Source organism: Centroberyx affinis, unplaced genomic scaffold, assembly GCF_046629955.1.
Source record: "Centroberyx affinis isolate AG114_WGS23_722 - 3 ecotype Tasmania unplaced genomic scaffold, CSIRO-AGI_Caff_v1 ptg001851l_1, whole genome shotgun sequence".
Taxonomy (NCBI): domain Eukaryota; kingdom Metazoa; phylum Chordata; class Actinopteri; order Beryciformes; family Berycidae; genus Centroberyx; species Centroberyx affinis.
Window position 1 is genome coordinate 44710 of NW_027280230.1, and position 19024 is coordinate 63733.

The following is a 19024-nucleotide window of genomic DNA, read 5'->3' on the forward strand; positions in this document are numbered from 1 at the left end:
GGGCTAAGTTTACCCGTGTGGTTTTCAGCTCTGGTGGGCGTGGCCTGAGCAGCATCAGGAAGAGGGCGGGAAGAAGTGGATGTGGTTAGGGAGGGAGGCAGGCAGCCGGGAACAGAAAAGTCATATTTGTCCTTGTGGAATTTTATGACAGCAGAGGAAAATGTCCTGATTAATGGCGGCAGAGTGAGATTAATAAAGTACTGGTCTTTGTTAGAAGGCAGAGAACCGTTTGTATCATAGTTTTAGTGACCGATGTGAAGAACATTCCCTGGAGAAAATATCCGTAACGCTAAAATCCATGAATTCTGCCGAGGACCAACGTACTAGAGCAGGATATAGACATGGAGGGGGAAAGGTAAGTAGCCAGCGTTGTGCCGACAGTCACAGTAACACTAGCGGCTCAGAAGTTTAGTTAACCAAATTAAAAGTTAATGAAAACTTTAACAGATTGGCTGAGTCACATTCAAAGCCTTTGTAAAATACCCGATAAACGCACAACTGGTGTCGCCACATAACAAATATGCGGTAACGTTAGCTGAAATCGACACTCACCCCAAAGCCGCCCCGGTGTGTGTTGGGTACGCCAAACTCAATTCAAAAATCTGGCAATTTACTGCTACCTTGCTTATACGCAAACGCACACACTTCGTAGGAGACATTTTACGAATCGTCTGTGGCCGGTTGTTAATTTGACATACAGGTGATCCACCAGGCAGCAGTTATTTCAATACAATTTCAATATATAGAAGTGGGCCATAGTGCTCGCGACTGCCCACCACGGTGTGTTTTGGTGGAAGCAAAATATGGGGAAAAAGCAAACTAGTTCTAAAAGTGAAAACTTTTACTAAAATAGGCGCTGCTTGGTGGATCATGTGTGTGCCGAGTCTACTAGTGTCATAAATTCATATGTACAAAAAAAATCTTCAAGTTATGTTTTACGGGGTTAAGTAGGTATGCCAATAAGCAAGACAAAATTAAATTGCCATTTTTGAATGGAGCTTGGTTTGAGAGAACAGTACGTAACGTTTCAAGGGCTAGTCATACCGGTTTCGCTGAGCAACCACGTTGTTTAGCTATTGTTCAATAACTATATTGCTTAAATCAAATATTTATTAAGCATTTTTGCGTGCATTCTTCATACAATGTTGTGTAACCGCCGTTTTAAAATGACAACAAGCCACTTGACGCTGTGCTTTCTAAAATGATAATCTAATATTATATGATCTAATATACCTATTAGCAGTGTAGAGTTCGGTGTTTAATTCACAACATCAAAGATATTTAGCCTGGTTAAAACTAAATTTATGTGTAATAGTGTCCGGAGGAGAAGTGATCAGAGATGCCCCTGCAGAATCTATTATGAGTGATACCCAGATAATGTGATGGATTACATCTGTCTGCACTAGTTCTACAAGTTCAGACTGTTTACAGAGTCAGGCTGCAGGTCCAGTGCCATGTGATCTTGGCAGGATAAAGTAGACTTCCTTATGTCCAGGCTTAAGTAATTGTGATCACTGTGAATTACACATGACACATTGACCAATAAGTGGTTCTGGAAAAAAGATTATGTGTGTAAGACCTAACATAAGTGTCCATGAGAATAGCACACAATTGAATTCGTACATAGTTTTATACTTTGTATGTAATCAGTATTTGTGATCATGGACTTTCCCAAAGCCGAGAACTAATACTTGAACCTATAATGGCATTGAGATGAAAAGTGTGTAGCTGCTACATAAACCATAAATATTACACTGAATTTATGGACCCACAGAATGTTTGACTTTTTTTTTTTACTTTTTTGACCTAAATAAACTTTATTTTGTCATACTGGTATCAGTTCAGAGCCAGGAATTGTATCCTCATACTGAGAATACTACCTTTGCCATCTTTTTAAATGTATTGTCTTCAGACTTGAAGACATCACTGGTTTGGCTCTCAGTTGCCTGGTTTCTGGCTTTTGGAGAGAGTTCATGTTACAATATTGATTAGACTGTCCTAGACCAAGGAATAACAAAAAATATATACATAAAGAACCCTCTACATTTTCTCCCTGACTCTTATTTCATCATCCTGCACTTCTCTATCCATTATGATCAAGAATTTAAGCTTTTCTGTTTATGCATTGATGTAAGTCACTACGTGGACGAGAGCACTGATTAAATGCCTAAAATGTACCTACCGGTATATAAATTGTTAAATTCTTTGGTATCCCTAATTATCATCTTTATTATTGCACTAACACTTGTGCCAGCTCATGTTTTGTGCACAGTGTCTCTTCTCTTTGTGTGTTTGACTCACTCTTTGCCTCCTCCATATAGGCGAAGGGAGTGGGCAAGAAAGTCCATCCTCATCGCCAGTCTCTGAATGATTCACTGGAGGGAGAAATCCAGGCCTTCCTGGTAGACGAAGACCAGCTCCACACCTACGATGACCTCACCAAAGTCAACCCAGTGACCCCAACAACAGGTAACAAGTAGGGCTATAATGGTGTGGGGCTCTGGAACCGCTTTGAAGAGGTTTTGTATCACAGGGATTGGTTGTCCTGGTTGCAATGGTAGCTAATGAACAAGGCTTGTTTTTAACTTCATAACCAAGTCAAGAAGACAACAGGCTGTTACTCCCAAGCAGCAAGTGTGCTAATAGTGAGAAGAACAGTGAAGGTCAGGGCTTTTACACAGAGACTTCTCTCACTTATCTGATGTCAGAAATGTTGATAAAAGCTCTTGCCAGTTTTTTAGGCTGCAATGCTTCCAACAGTCTGATTCATGATCTGTCTGAGCCCAAAGGAGAGGCTGCCATTGTATGTGGCAGTGTGTCAATGAGAGCTTAGAGAGGTAGAGGGTGAAGAGAAGTGGGTGCAAAGTCAAGTACACCCGATTATAACGACAGAAAAGATGACACCCATAGAAAATTAATTATTCCCTGACAGTGCTGTTCCTAAGTCTGCGATGAGCAGATAAATCGGACGTGTTATTTGTGCTAAATAATTTATTTTGAATTGCATATAAAATTCTTTGTTGCTGGAGCATGCTGTAGCCCATGAAACTAAACATTTCACAAAGACGCTGGTTTGACATGGTGCATAAACTTAATACACAGCCAGTGGTGACACAAATGTTTTCCAGCTCATGTCACCTTGGATTGCAGTATTTGGTGTGTATTTACCCACGTCAAGATAAAATCTGCAGGGATGATAAACACAGCATTAATGCATGAATAATTGCTCTGCCCCCATAATGATGTAATATTATGGGGGCATTAAACACAGAACCAAGGGCATGGTTTGCTTTGTTGACTATATACTTCACAGACACATACCCAAAAAGCAGTGATAATAGGCCAGATACTATTCATTTATTTTATTATAAAGTTGTGATGTAGTAGGGCCATAGGTAAATGGGAAACATGATGTATGAATTGAAAAGGGTCTATAATGTGCAACATTTTGTTTTATCAGTTTTCATTTTCACTCTCCATTGTTTGTACCATTTCAAACAATACAAAACATTTCTTGCAGCTCTCATTCTGATTGAGATAGAACTAGTGCAATGTCCTTGGCATATAAAAGAATACATACAGACACCATAAAGCTTTGATTGCTAGATTGTTGATGCTCATTAAAATAAAATTGATGTAGCCCTGTTTTGAACTACTATTAGCAAGGCACCAGTCAGCAAGGCAGCCATTTAGTCTTACCATAACAAGACCGTCATGCTTACTTCATATAGCTCTATTAATGTGGTCAAAAGTTTAGAGAAGTCTATAAAAGAACAGAGACTTTTTAAATCGATTCAAATCGATTCCATTGAATCTATAATTGTAGTTAATGTTTTGATATCATAAAGGCAGCTCTGTTTCTCTCTGAAGTGCTTTAGTTAATCTGCTATGCTGTTACTTTTTTCAGCCCAAGGAAAATGCTGTCAAACAAAACATAACAGTACAGCTTATTAACAGTAGAGGTCAGGCTAATACCATGGTGCTGCAGCAGGACTCTTCTCTGACTTGGTTACTGTTGCTGTAGGGTCGATTATGCTGCATTTCCATATTGTTTGGATAATGTCATGTTCAAAGCGTTTAGAATGGAGCCATGTTTAGAATCATCAACTCTGACCTGTGGTTTACTGATCAGACTGGAGTAGGCTCACAAAAACTATCTATTTATCTATCTATCCATGATACTGGATTTATCAGTATGAGAAGACCCGTCAGACCCCAGAACCTCCCAGGAAATTTGCTGGTGGTTTTGACTACAAGTTGGGCTGCATGTTGCTAGAAAGCCTCTGGGGGGCGGTGGCTCAGTGGAGAAAGCCTTTGGATCAAATTAATCTAGTTTTTGGGTGTTCTCCTGTTGTCGCCTCCAGTGATGTTGGTAGTATATTGTTTAACATTACTAAAAATGAGATTGTATCAGAAATTATATCAGTTTATTCACCTTTCTGAATTTCTGTCAGTGACATTCAATTTTGAATCTTGTTAAGCTCATTGCTATTCTGTTATTCCTTCAAGCTTTTCCTGTGTGTGGCCAATGCTAATGAATATATCCTGTTTATTTCTCTGGCAGTGCTGAAATGCCTGCAGGCCAGGTACAGTGTGAAGGTGTTTTACACCCATGCAGGCTGCACCTTGGTGGCACTCAACCCCTTCCAGCCCATCCCAGACCTTTACTCTCTGGATGTGATGAAGGAGTATCACTGTGCAACTCAGCCTCAGGTATTTACTGATCACACTGGTCTCTCAGCGTTATCAAACTGATTTACACACGTTCTGCTGGTATTAAAGAAGAAGCAGTGACATTACATTTAACATGTCTGTGATATTGTTCTCCACAGGAGTTCAAACCACATATCTTTATTGTGGCGGAAGAGGCCTACAGGAATGTGCAGGGCCAGCTGGAGCCGGTCAACCAGTCCTTGGTGGTCAGTGGTGAGAGCGGCGCAGGAAAGGTGAATCAACATATACTATGTTATGCTTATTATTAGTTGACTAGTGATTTATTTTGCCCGGCTGAGCTCTGATTCTTGGTGGTCTCTGAACGATCTTCTTTCTACATTCTAGACCTGGACGTCCCGCTGCCTGATGAAATACTACGCCACTGTGGCCGCCTCCTCCTCAGTGGTGAAGAGTCAGGACACGGTGGAGCGGATCGAGAAGAGGGTGCTGGACTCCAACCCCATCATGGAAGCTTTTGGTGAGACGGCTTGCCACTGGTTTCTTGTTGATGTGAACATTGTTGCTGTGGACCGTCACTCAGTCAAAGCTTTAACCCCTGTGTAGGCAACGCCTGTACTCTACGGAACAACAACAGCAGTCGCTTTGGAAAGTACATCCAGCTCCAGCTAGACAGGTACCTTTTGTACTTCCTTCATTATTGAGCTTCATGTCATCAGCTTATTGTTGCAGAGAGGAAGTGTAGGACAGGCCGATGATCTGTTTATTCAGCTAAACACGCTATTTGTCATGAAGGTGTCAACTGTTAGTGGGGGCGTCGGTGCAAACGTATTTGCTGGAGAAGACCAGGGTGGCCTGCCAGCCGGCTAACGAGAGGAACTTCCACATCTTTTACCAGGCAAGTTAAAAGACACTAAACGTCATGTGTAATCCTGAACTCTTGACAGTTGAGCCGTGGCTACATTTAAGTATGGGTGATCATTGTACAAGAAGATTTCTTGTATAGTGTTGCGTAAGTTGGTTCTGTAAATTATTGCTGTTTATAATGGGATATAAGTGGCTGTAGGTTATGGTATTGCAATTTGTCATTTATACACTATAGATGCTGAGAGCTCATTGTGTTTCAGATGATGAAAGGGGCCACAGATGAGCAGAGAAAGGAGTGGAGGATGCCATGTGACCAACAGTTTGTCTGGCTTCCAAATGCTGAAAAAACAGTGGAGGGTTGGTCTTTATTTGTTGTATTTAGGCATTTTTAAACTGATCTGTTTTTCTGGACAGTGATTTTCATGAGTAACTTTGCTCTTCTTTTGAATGTTTTGCAGAAGATTGTTATCATGAGACCATAGAGGCAATGATTCACCTGGGCATTAATGCAGAGAGGCAGAGACAAATATTTAGGGTAAGGTATTTATATTTAAATCTATCTTTATATGCGTCCTTGATTATCTTTCTTTGTAAGCATAGCATCTCATTTCTTCTCTTTGGTGTAACAGATATTAGCAGGGATTTTGCAGCTGGGCAATGTCAGTTTCTCCTCCTCCGCGGATGAATCGCAACCTTGTAACCTGGAGGAACAATCTAAAGGTACTGGATATGATTTTATTTCACATAATGTCACTTGCATTCCAGTCATAGAATGCTTGAAATCTCTTCTATCAAAGTTTTTATGCTGATTTCAATCCAAAAGCTATGTTGTTCAAGAGATTAGTTCCATATGGCATCATTCTGACAAACCATTTTTTTTACCCTCTTACAAGGGTTTGATTTCTATATATAAATCTGGTATTATTATAGTGTTAATTGTTTGTGTGTGTATGTGTGGAGAGATTTTCCCATTGTCGTAGCCTGGCTGGCGGAGCGGGTCCACCCCACTTTGACAATAAAATGCTTCTCTAACCTTTGTTGGCACTCGATTGGACTGTATTCCCATATTGCAAGCCGCTGGATTAAATTATAAATTCCGTGACACTGTGCTCCCTGACATCAATTACCACATACATGAATTCTGTTATGTTTCCTTCGGCAGACTTCTTGCAGCGGGCTGCTGGGCTGCTGTGCGTCCCTGTGGAGGAGCTGCAGACCTGTCTGAGAGTGAGGACGCTGAAGGCCGGGAAGCAGAGCGTCCTCAAGCCCTGCTCCCAGTCCGAGTGCAGCGTTAGGAGAGACTGCCTGGCCAAGGTCATCTACGCCCAGTAAGAATGAGGATTTGATTAGCAAACAGATCATGGAAATTTGTCAGACTGATAATATTGAGTGAAAAGCGCTGGTCATGCTGGAGCTTGTGTTTGCACTGCGGCTGAGTCTCTGTAATCAAACATTCCTTTCTATCAACCACTTAAATGTGAAACCATCATACCTGTGTTGTGTACTGTACACAGTAAGGGAGACATGCCCTTTAGTCACTGTTTATAATTATTGGCTGTCTCTCTTTTTGGGGGATTAATTGAGTTATTTTCTTTAACAGATTGTTTGAATGGCTGGTTACATTCATCAACAACAGCATATGCGCAGACAACTCCACTTGGTGCAATTTCATAGGTACAAAAAATATTTTCTTTGATTATGTTGCATACATACCTATCTGTCTTTCTTCAGTCTCTTTGTTCAAGCTCACACAGTCCTCTCTGTGATCTCCAGGTCTTCTAGATGTGTACGGGTTTGAGTGCTTTCAGATCAATAACCTGGAGCAGCTGTGCATCAACTACGCCAATGAGAAACTCCAGCAGCACTTTGTGGCCCACTATCTCAGAGCCCAGCAGGTAGCTCTTCTCAGCTTGCTGTTTCCATGCAGAGACCTCAGCAGAGCCTGAGAGTCTCAACGTCCGGGGCTCAGAGACTTATGGAGGCTTCGTTCACTCTTTATGACCCTCTGCCTGTGGAAAACTCTAATAGAGCAGTCTGTGAACAATTTTAATGAAACGTTGGAAGCATCGTTTCAGCATTAGCTTTTACTGTATCCTTCTTTTGTTCTTATTCTGTCATTTAATTTAATTCTATTGTGGTACATGTTGAGGTATTTCTTTTTACCAAATGTGAAGAGGCTAGATAAATTTGATTGTCCGATTAGTTGATAATCTGAAGATGAAATGAGCGGATATGATAATGTTTGTCTTGCCTCGCCTCTGATGTGAAATAATGGGTTTCCTATAATTCAATTGGATGAATAGTTTTTTCCTTGGGTATGTGAACACTTGGTTGGCGGGACTGAATATCTACTTTCATATCTGCTCCTCCCAGGAGGAATATGTGTCAGAGGGGTTGGAGTGGTCCTTCGTCAAATACCAGGACAACCAGAGCTGTCTGGACCTGATAGAGGGCAGCCCTACCAGCGTCCTTTCTCTTCTAAATGAGGTCTGCTGGTCTTTTTCATGACTTGTGCATGAATTGATTGATTTTAAGTATTTATTTATCAAGAGTAGATGGATTTTGTACAACTTCTTACCTGCCTATCCAGGAATGTCGTCTTAATCGCGCCTCAGACGCCAAAAAGTTCAGGACCCGTCTGGAGAAGGAGCTCTCTGACAACACCAACATCAGCTGGGATAAGTTCAGCAAGGAGCCACACTTTACTGTGGCCCATTACGCTGGCAGAGTCAACTACCAGATAGAGGGCATGATGGAGAAAAACAAGGTATGCAAGAAAGTCAGTAGCTGTTAAATTAAGTTGACCATCGACCCATCCATTAATTTTCTGCTGGATTTGCTGCTGTAGGACCCGGTGCCCCCAGAGCTCATCGACCTGCTGCAGAAGTCTGACGACCCTCTCCTTCACCAGATCTTCGCTGACAAGGAGACTGAGAACCCAACATCCAGGGGGCTCAGTAAGGTCACCGTGGTCTCCAAGTTCAAGGTGGGATTCAACTCAACCATTATTACCAGGATTATGAAGCTTGTTAGGGCCTCTAGAGCTCCTCCTGGCAGGATTTAGCCACACTGGATCTTGTCATGACACTGATGATGTTCATGTCTGACTGTAGAACTCTCTGGAGAGCCTGATGAAGATCCTCCACACCACAACCCCCCATTACACCCGCTGCATCAAACCTAACCCGGACTGCAAGCCGATGACCTTCAAAAAGGAGGAGGTAGATGCTCTGCACTGGTATCTGGTGGGGTGATTGAAGATGATGCAGTGGAAATTAGTGCTTTCTATTTTCACAATAGGAAAAAGTCTTAATGAGGACCTTTCCTGTCTGTTGTCAGGTTATTATGCAGCTGGAAGCCTGTGGGATTGTGGAGACCATACACATTAGTGCTGCAGGGTTTCCAATAAGGTAACACATTTTTGTCTTTGTTTCACTCCAGTCTTCTTTGCTTCATTTCTGTTGTTTTTTGGTTGACTTGTCATTTCTGTTCTGTTGTGCAGAATTCCTTTCAAAGGCTTCATACAACGGTATGGACTGATTTCTGAATCTTCAGTGTTCAAGTCAGGAGCTCATGATGGCAGTAAGTACGGTTTCTGGCTTGATGCAGTTGAGGTCAATTTAAGCATGTTTACAGTTGACAAAAAAGTGATTTTATTTCCTCTCTTTAGGTCTGCTGGTTTATTCTCCTTTTCCTTCACTAGCCCTCTTACTAGATTTGGTCCTCAATTCTCTACTCTCCTTGGGGCTTTTCAATTTGGTGCATAAAAACAGGACTTTTCTAACAAAACTTTGCAACTCCTTTAGAACTTTTCAGGTAAATGCATGCATTTCTGACCATCAGAACCTGCTTTGCATGTTGTTTAATGGCATTTGTTATATTGGTCTACTTGACTATTGTTTGCTTGAGCTTTGATATTTGTCATGATCCACTGTTGGGCTGCTTCTTATATTAATGTTTAAGGAGCCTGCTCACTAACCCTGAACACCGCCAAATGCTTTGGCATACTTCACATCTCTACTGTCTGTCCTTGATTTACACTTGCATGTTATCAGGTTTGAAAGATGCATTGCCGACATTCACCTCAAATTCCACAGCAATCATATCAGTGTTCTGTGGTACCAGTGCTGGTGATGTCTGTGTTGCATTTCTACTTGGTCTGTGGCTTTGCACCTAAACTGTGTGTGTGTTAACTAACCAACCGACATTTACTGCCAAAATGTACTGTATGGTAAAACTGAATCTCTAGACTAGTGGAGTGCAGCTCAGCACTAGGCCTGCACCCTGGCTACTGGCTCTGTTGTCCAACTTGAAGTGTGTCTCTAGTGCTTAAAATGACTGTTTCGGCCCAGTCTAATTTCTGGTTGCCCCCCTGTCTCAGATGTGGAGGCTGACAGCAAGGACAGTCTTCGGCCAGCGGTGGACAAGCTTCTCAGAGTGGTGTTACAAAGCCAGGCTCTTGACAGGGAAACACGCAGCTCATTGGTGCACTGTGGAAGGACTAAAGTTTTTCTGACCCAGTTCATGGTCAGTCATTTGTACACACACACACACACACACATTCTTACACATACTTTCATCAAGTGGATGTAGCTTAATGCAAAAATGTGTGGGAAAACATTTTCTGATTTGCTACATAATGCTATAGAAGCTATTAGCATTCAGTTGAATGTATCTTCTCGGTCTAAATATGGTCTAATCTGTCCCGTAGCTGGAGTTTCTGGAGGATCAGAGAAAGAAGATCCTATCCCAGCGGGCCTTCTCCATTCAGTGCTGCTGGCGAAGGCACCAACGGCACAGACGCCTCGCCCGGAGACGGGCTGCCACCCAGGTCCAAGCAGGTAAAGCCCTTAATGCCCTGGCCTGGAACTGCCGAGTGAGCTCAGTGTAAACAGTAGAGTTCACTGGCCTCGCTCCCACTGTGTCTGCTCGCTACCACCCGACTGTCTGGCCAGCAGGCGCCAGCTGGTGGAGTCTGTACACACCGTCTCAGGTTGACTGTTCTTATCCCTGCAGAAGCAACAGAACCCGTCACAGATAATCGCAGCTCATCTCATCACCTGTTAATGAGAGATGTTCTCTTTTAGCTTTTCTTTTGACACTTTCTTCTGGACGCTAGTCTCCCTCACAAAGGATATAAAAACATTCATCCCAACAGTGGTACAATATGGTGCATAGATTGCACTTGCAGTGTGTAAATGGCTTAGTGTTTTTCAGTCAAATGTTGAAGCTTTGAGCTTTGTGCTTTGTGCTCCCTGCAGCGGTGCGGTCATGGCTGGTCCGCAGGCAGGTCCAGAGATGGCACAGCGCAGCTGCAGTCATCCAGACCGCCTGGAGGAGATGGAGGGTGAGCAGTAGAAAGAAAACATCACACTGTCCGTAGAGTCAAGTAAAAGTCTGAATATTAATATTTTTATGATGGAATTCTGTGACATGACAGTGTACCAACTACTTTCAGCACAGTTTGTTTTGATTGTGCAAATGGAATAATTACGATTTCTGTGATGATGGGTATGAATTTTATTTTAATGTCACTCATGATTTCATACTCCAAATCATACAGTATTTTCTAGCTAGTTCTCCTTGTAAAGTTGTAAATAATCTGTATGTGGCTGTGTTTTGTTCTTGTTATGGCAGGCATTATTGAATTCCTTGGCCGAGGCAGAGCTGGATGATGCGAAGCAGCTTGTGGAGGAGGACATGCCCGTGCTGAACCCCGTCGTCAGGGAGCGAGGCTCGGTGCAGCTCTCCAGCATCCAGGAGCCGGTCACGGTGCGAGGATGGCCCATGGGCCTGGCTCTGGCCTCAGCCCCGTCCATCACCGTGTCTCTGACCGCCACCGGCTTCCAGAAGATGATGTCTGTCATGGCCTCCCTCAACCTGCCCTCCAGGAGAGGGGAGTACAAGGTGGAGACCAACCAGTACAAGCAGGGGCTTGCCTCCATAAGGGCTAAACCCAGGGTGAGGACACATCCACATCCCTTAGTGAAATGCATCCATCATCACCCATAGCTTTTCTTTATGTGAGACAGGTGATATTATGTTTTTTTTCTTTTCGCCTCTCAGGGATCTGTAAAGATGCACTATCGGCGATCTCCACTTCTCTATGCTGACATGCATCCAGACCTGGTGAGCAATGGAGAGACAGGATTCAACCAGATCCTGCTTGAGAAAACCTTGTAATCTGTTAAGAGCTCCCTTTCTTTACATAACACTAAGGCTTTCATGGACACAGTTGAAGGCTAGTTGCTTTTGCAATGGAACAAAGGGAACAGCTACTCATCCACAATTTTAAATAGAAGGAACAAACTTGAGATTTTACACTGCCACTTTGCATAATCAATTTTTTTTGCATCTTACTTTCTCAGTGTTTAAGTTGATGACTATTTAGAGCTCAAATGAACCTTTGTAAAGATGCTAAGGATGCCAAAGGTTATCTTGTTATGTTGCGATATTCAAAAGGAGAGTAACATGTAACCAATCATGAACTACTGATACAGCCCATAACATCCAACTTTTTGAAAAATTGCCATTTAACTAAAACTTCCCATTTGCACCATTGTATAATGATGCTTTTAGGTTACAGGAGATCTTAGAAGATAAGAGCCTGACATTATCTAAAATGATCTGTAGTGGCCTCTAGGGTTATCAGAGACTAAACAATCATAGCTGAAATTCAGCATCTCAGTCAGTAGACTGTCTAAAAAAATTTTTGCTTTGGTACATTTGAGATAAGAGGGTCTTTCAGGGCCGTTTGTGGAACATATGGCATGTGTCCCAGGTGTAGGAAAGTTTTTCAATCTCCCAGATGGGACATGAAGTCGTGTATGATGATAATGTCAATAGAGGACGAGGAACATAGCAATACCTGATTCATTATGCTTTACTTTTGTCTAAAATCATCCAGAAAATATAAAGGGGAAAAAAACAAACTGCACAGTCTTCCAGTTGACAGTTCACCAAAAGAAATGTGATCTTTTTCTAACTTTGTTGCAAAAATTTTACATTTGATTTGATGGCCTAAAACAAAACTAGAAGAAAGGTATAGAACTGCAACAGGCAAGCAAATGTTAAACAGAACTTACTTAAATCTTTCAAACCTTAATATCCATTATATTTATGTTTTGTTTTTGTTTAGGTAAGTGTATCTTGAGGCTGGTCATTTAACAGACAAAAAAACGCACAACCTGCACTCTGCATCACAGTTACATTTCACTGATAGTTGTCTCTTTGTTTATCTCGTACCACTTCATCATATGGCTTGAAACAAAACCACAAATGATGTAGAATTGCTGGAAAATGCAAGAAAATAACAAAAAATGGAAATAACGGGGCACTAACAACATTTTTCAGTCCCCTTGGTTGAACTGCACCCTCACTTTACAGCACTATTTTTGGTCCTGGACAAAATACGCTACACTGAACATAATTGTTATGTAAACCGGCTCTATCACGTGGCACAATCTAAGCACCTTTAAAAACCAAAGACCACAAGTATTTTTCTAGTTGTGGCCTTTTGGAACATTTGATCGTTGTTGAAAGTCTTGGTCCTTTGACAAGTGCCTTTCTTAAAATCCGGATTTAACTTACAATGGGGTATTAGTGTATTTATTTATTTATGGGTGATTTGATTGACTTCTTTTTGGGTGTAAATACATGATAAAATATCCATTCAGATGCACATATGAATGGTGCAAAGTATATTAGAAGCATTCATTTCCAATGTGTTCCCCGGTGGAAAACAAATTACACATTACGCAAGCATTGCACAGATTAAGCGCACATATTGCACATAAAGCCCATACAGCAGCTGACATACACATTGAAGCAGACACACAAACAGAAAGATGATAAACCAGGTCATATTCAAATTGCTGCTCTTTCTAAGTGTTTGATAAAGGGTGCTGGTAAAATGCACATCAGGGAAATATGTTTTGATTACACCACTTTCTGCTCTTATATCTGGATATTTCAGATGACAGACCAAATAAGCATTTTATCAACTACAGCTCAAAGCAATGCAAGTACTGTATAATACATGAAAATCTTCTCGTTACACTACAGTGTTTTGTGTGGGAGAAAACTGACTTTGTTGTCTTTTAACTGACATGCTTATACAGGGACCAAGCTTCATTATCAATATTCAAAACTTCATCTTGCTGCAGGAAGTTTTACTTTTAACCAAATGATGCAGTAAAGGAAGCACCTGACGTCTCTGCTGTAGCTTTTGATGTGACAGTTCTGTTGATTGCGAGCATATCCCCATTTGCTTGTTGAATAATTCCCACTAGATTTTTTATTACCTATTACCACCATCTAGACTTAGTGTCACTTGAATATTTGTTGACCTCTTATTATCAGTATATACTTTGGAAGCTTTATACTCAGACCAAGTGTCTTGTTTCATGTATTACGTCAGCTGTACCAAGAGATCAATGTATAATAACTTTTGTATTATCTTTGTGTTGAAATAAATGTTTAATTATGATTGTGTTGTCAGTTTATTATAATATAAAATCTTTAAAGCACAAACTGGCTTTGAAACTCTTAGGAGTGTTCAATGTTTTTTGTTCTGTTTTACATCCATGTGATCAGTCATTTCATAAGTGTGTTCAGCTAAGCACATTATAAAGCCTCAAGTGTTGACTCTGGAATTTAAACTGTTTGAAAGTGTTTCATCTTTTATTTGAACACTGTTATGCATACATGGCATTAACAGGCAGATGACAGGAAGTTAGATCAATAGAAACCACCGCAACAAAGTAAATATACAGCATGCTTGACACAATATGGGCCATAGCAAAACATCTTATAAAATGGTATTGCACAGTTAAAAAAATAATAATCAAAAGGTAATTAATTTCTCTGTCAAATCAATGCTGGCACAATTCTATAAATCGTCGCCGTCTCTGGACCCCAACGCTTTTTCTTCATTTTCTACAATTTTCAAACACTGATCTGAAAACTCAATGAACAGAGGCTCCTGCATGGCGGCCTTCATCGCATCTTGTTTGCTGTCAGCGTTGTCAATGGACTGCAGTAACTGTCTGAGATGGGGGTTACAGAGAAGATCTTTCAGCCCCTCTGATTGCCCTGCAGAGAAGAAAAATATACAGAGCATGAAGTACCCAAAACTGACTTTTCTGAAAACTTATTTCATGTGGTCATTACTAAATTCAAGTGTGAGATGAAAGCTGGATATGTGATGCTGCTGCCAATAGCTTAAGAAAGACTGGAAGATTAAGGTTATACCTAACAGTTGGAGCCTCTGTAATGGCACTTTGTCTATATAATCATCTTCATGCAAGAGATCTTCGACACTCCATGGCTCTGCAAAGAGAAAATAAGAATGACATTCATGCGGAGCATCAAAAAGGTTTTAAGGTGAAGTGTGTTCACCTATTACTATTTATATGATTGTGCTCCCACTGGATTACTTGAACACTCTGCACAAAGCAAAACAAAGAAAGAATCACATGAATGATTAAACCTATCACACTGTACCAGTGGAGGATGCAGCCGTAACAGGAGTGATGGGTGCTGGCTGCTTAACAGGCAGGCAAGTGTCTATGGACAGAAAAATAAATAAATTAGGAGGTGAATCAGTTGATGATGACCAGATTAATACCTTCCAGTGATATTACATCATAGCTTGTCTTAACATCACACAACTGAATTAAGATACTCTTTAGTTTTGTGATCCATGTTTTATCTATCATGGGCATTAATTGTCATGATTACAGTTGGCTCTTTGTTATTTTTGTTTGAATCCCGTTGATTTACCTTTATGTCTCTTGTAACAGCCTAGCGAACAACTGCGAGGGGAAAGAAACAAATAGGTGAAGTTAATTTATCTTGCTGATCAAAGCTTATTCTGACACATAAAGGCAACTTCTGCGCAATACTGAATCCAAGTATGATGGACATTAACTGCAATAGTATACATTTTTAAACAGCATATTTTTATGATAGGTAATTGATTCTATTACTAGGCAAATAGGAATAACCATGGATGTATTAACCCACTCCAACATTTTTTTTATTTGACACTAAATCACGGCATCAAACGTAAGAGATTAAAACAGAAACTGTTTATATTGAGAATAAAGGGAAACACAGGCCTTTAGGTCAATGCTAAACCATGCAAATAAATCTACACATCTGAATGACACAAAAAAGTACTTTCGTGGCACAGTGAAGTGGAAGCGTGACTTTAGTTAGGAACTCGTTATTTGTACCTACGTGGCTTTCCGTAACATGTGATGGTGGTGTCCAACTATCAGGTCAAAATGCACACGTGCTCCTTATTGACGAGAGCAGGATTATGACCTGTAAATATGCCCATGCCCTTCTCTATTTTGAATCTCAAGCTGCGATTGTGTTTGTATTTCAGGTTTCTGGGAACCACTGATGTGTTTAGGAGCGTATAACGTTACTGCTGTACTGTAACTTACTACTGTACCGTAGCAGCTTGTCTGGGTAACCTCGTTTGGGTTGCTAATAGGTCGAATATCACAACTGCGAAGCCCATAATGTTCTACCAGGGCAATGGAGTACACTATCGACAATATTTTATTCATTCTTCATCACTAAATTACAATACTGTTAAAGTTTTGGCTAGCTCCGTGCCAAGCCTAGACAGAACATAAGAAGCTAACGTTAGGTTAACAGTTGTCGGTTAGTTAGCTTGCAAACAGTAGGTTAACGTTACTTACTATCTTATTTTGCAGGCTGGACATCTGTATTTTGGTGTCTGGTCGCTGCAAACATTGCAGATTTGCATATTTGCGGGTAGAAAGAATACGAAAACTAAGCTAACAAGTTGCTGTAGGATGTAGTAGCTAGATGGTAACCACGTGTCAAGACGGCAGGAAAAAACAGTAATAGCTCTTCCGGTTGGGTAATTCCAGTTTCAAAATAAAAGCACTTAAATTCACATCCTCATTTTTGTTTTTTTCCCACCACAATTTGAACACTGTATATTGTACTGTTCAAAACCAGTTGGACTGTACTCACGGGATAAAATGAGAATCACGATTTTCTTGCTTAGAACTGAGATCACGATTCTTAGGGAAACAAATTTTTAATAGAATTTTTTATTGCACTCCGATACAGACAGAAACAACACACACACAGCACCAGCCAGCAGAGTGGGAGGGTCGTCACATGTGGTTTGTTGTCACAATTTGAACCATCAAAGTCAAATTGTTAATGCCATCAGAAATGATAAAGCAATCGAAAGACACCAGAAAGAAGTTTTTTTTTTTTTTTTTACAAAGAAATCTCTTCCCAGGCTAGAGGAGCAGCACACACCCTTGAGCAGTTTTTGGGAGCTGACCTCTGTCTGGCTTTGATGCCTGAATGTGCCACTCCTCTGGGACAGAGAAAGGTGAACAGAGAGGCGCTCGCTCCCTCTCAGAGCTGAGGAAACACCAGACAAGGGGAGGAAGGACAAATTGTTAGGGAGCAGGAAGCGGGTTGACTCCGGTGATTGAATAAGGTAAAATGGGAGGGACAGATGCTGAATAGAGAACACAACCTGTTATAAACCTGTTGTATTCAATATAATCCAGCAAGAATTATGTTTCCCTGCTAGGTTATAACCAATGGAAACAATCAATCAGAGATAGCTTTGTTAACAATATCCTCTTTATTGAAATGACATACAGTATAATAGCTTTTTCACCCACATAAATGACTATACACTGAGCGCACACCACTGACCTATATAGCTCAACACAAACTATTCTTGCACAGCTGTAACCAGAGAGTAGCAGATCTCGTTACAGGGGTAGACAGTGGAATGGAGAGCCATCTCGTGACTGGTTTCCTGGGCTTGTTCCCGGTGTCACAGCACTCCATCCACTGGGTCAGGGAAGGCAGAAACACGTTTGGCCACGGTCAACATCAGAAATCCAACTTGTTCCAGGATCTGTATGGAAAACAAAATGAAATGTTTATTATGAAGCCAACTCTGTATATAGCTTCTACCAAAATTCAATTTACACTTGTTCTAAATAATTGCATAGATGTTTTTATTTGGCTAAACAACCTGGGAATAGAACAAAAAGATTTTACACACAAGCCCATCCCATGTACAAATTCTGGGTGTAGAGAATATTTTTTCCTCTATCCCAGCCTGAGTCTTGCTTACCATATAGTGCTATTTAACTTGCAGTGCATTTGGTCAGCCTTCATGAACTGGTAAATTTGTAATTTTGTAACATTATCCCCACAAAGTTCAACCCAATCAGTTGACAAAGTCCTACAAGTGGTAAACTCAAGCTAGTCCCATGCAAGGTCTATAGATTATCAGGTCTAAATGATAAGAAAACAACCAAGTGTCCTTGAGAGCAACGTAGAATGACGATCCTGTGAGTTTACAAATGCAAATCCTGACCCAACCTCGTCATTTACAGACCTTGGTTCACGACACCTGACATTAGGAGTTGTAAAGTATAAGTAGCTTTTTGCAGTGGGAACAACGTCAATGTACAAACAAGGCTTTGTGTGTGCACATGACAATAAGGAACATCAGTAATCTAATATTGACCTACTGAGATTCTGAACAGGTAGGGCTGGGTATCAAAAAAAAATTTTAATACCCTACCTATCCCAGTTCCTCAGTTTTTGGTGCCAACATCAATTTGAAGGCGTCGAAAAGCTTTAAAATATTGGATTCTTTCAATGGGGTCTCACATTTTCCACAGGTTCATGGGCATTTTGTTGAAAAAAAACAACAAAACAGCTGAGCATGATCTGATTCTGTTTAGAGGAATACTGTTATCACATGAAATATGCTTTTTTCGCTCAACAAAGCGGTCACTACCAATAGCAAAACTGAATTTAGTAGCTCATTCTTCACAGGTCCTGACTGTGATCAACCTAAACAAGCTGTTCACCTCACATAAAGGAGGTGGTCACGTGATAGCAACAGTAGCCTACGGGTGCTTGTTTACAAGAACCACCGAACGTATTGACTACCTCCTGCTTGACTATTTATCTGAATATGAACATAATATAGTTAGATAATTATCCAAGCAGGGAGTTGTACTTTTTTGTTTTGCATAGCTTAGGCCATTGTTGAGAAATAAAAAAGCAATTAGGTGCCAAATGAACACCATTCCACAGATGAACAGCTCAGATTAAAAGGCATACCTACCTAGAGCAGGAGGAAAGTCAGTCAAGACGACGAACTCTTGGTTCTCCTCCGTTTAATTTCGCTGTTGTGAAATTTCTCTGCTATTTTCCTCTCGTGTCCCGCGGGGCAATGGCGATTCGTGTTCAGCTCGATTTCTCTCTTTGTTCTCCCCTTGCCACCAGCATGACACGAATATTCAACTAGATTATAGTAATCATATTGGTCGTAGTATGCTTCCTCGAAAGAAGCAAATCTTTCCATATCTGTTGCCATGAGGAGACGAATGCAGCAGTTTTACCAGACGGATCTCAGAACGAGTAAACAGATGATGTCACCCAGTGTTTA

At 40.9% G+C, this 19024-nt stretch overlaps 3 protein-coding genes across 5 annotated transcripts; 1 reads left to right on the plus strand and 2 right to left on the minus strand.

The window, feature by feature from the left end:
- The first annotated feature begins 130 nt into the window (after positions 1–130).
- Positions 131–14006, plus strand: LOC139652979 (unconventional myosin-XIX). The gene is made up of 24 exons (XM_071529912.1): positions 131–355; positions 2322–2469; positions 4565–4713; positions 4833–4946; positions 5059–5191; positions 5278–5347; positions 5467–5569; positions 5799–5895; positions 5997–6073; positions 6168–6258; positions 6701–6866; positions 7139–7212; positions 7312–7433; positions 7912–8025; positions 8129–8305; positions 8387–8524; positions 8652–8759; positions 8878–8948; positions 9041–9120; positions 9920–10065; positions 10250–10379; positions 10800–10885; positions 11176–11499; positions 11605–14006. Exons 1-24 carry the CDS (start codon positions 299–301, stop codon positions 11719–11721), a joined length of 2892 nt encoding a protein of 963 aa, XP_071386013.1. The 5' UTR covers positions 131–298; the 3' UTR covers positions 11722–14006.
- A 179-nt stretch (positions 14007–14185) lies between these two features.
- On the minus strand, positions 14186–16396 carry znhit3 (zinc finger, HIT-type containing 3). Of its 3 annotated transcripts, none has more exons than XM_071529920.1 (5): positions 16254–16396; positions 15322–15353; positions 15043–15105; positions 14791–14868; positions 14186–14631 (listed from the first exon to the last, which is right to left on the minus strand). In XM_071529920.1, exons 1-5 carry the CDS (start codon positions 16319–16321, stop codon positions 14429–14431), a joined length of 444 nt encoding a protein of 147 aa, XP_071386021.1. In that variant the 5' UTR covers positions 16322–16396; the 3' UTR covers positions 14186–14428. The 3 variants fall into 3 exon arrangements, with proteins under 3 accessions (XP_071386021.1, XP_071386022.1, XP_071386023.1); XM_071529921.1 differs by lacking the exon at positions 16254–16396 and adding an exon at positions 15781–16238; XM_071529922.1 differs by lacking the exons at positions 14791–14868; positions 15043–15105.
- A 297-nt stretch (positions 16397–16693) lies between these two features.
- LOC139652976 (nuclear protein 1-like) lies at positions 16694–19005 on the minus strand. The gene is made up of 2 exons (XM_071529909.1): positions 18701–19005; positions 16694–17470 (listed from the first exon to the last, which is right to left on the minus strand). The coding sequence occupies exon 1, from the start codon at positions 18950–18952 to the stop codon at positions 18722–18724; it is 231 nt and encodes a 76-aa protein (XP_071386010.1). The 5' UTR covers positions 18953–19005; the 3' UTR covers positions 16694–17470; positions 18701–18721.
- Between the last annotated feature and the right edge of the window lie 19 nt (positions 19006–19024).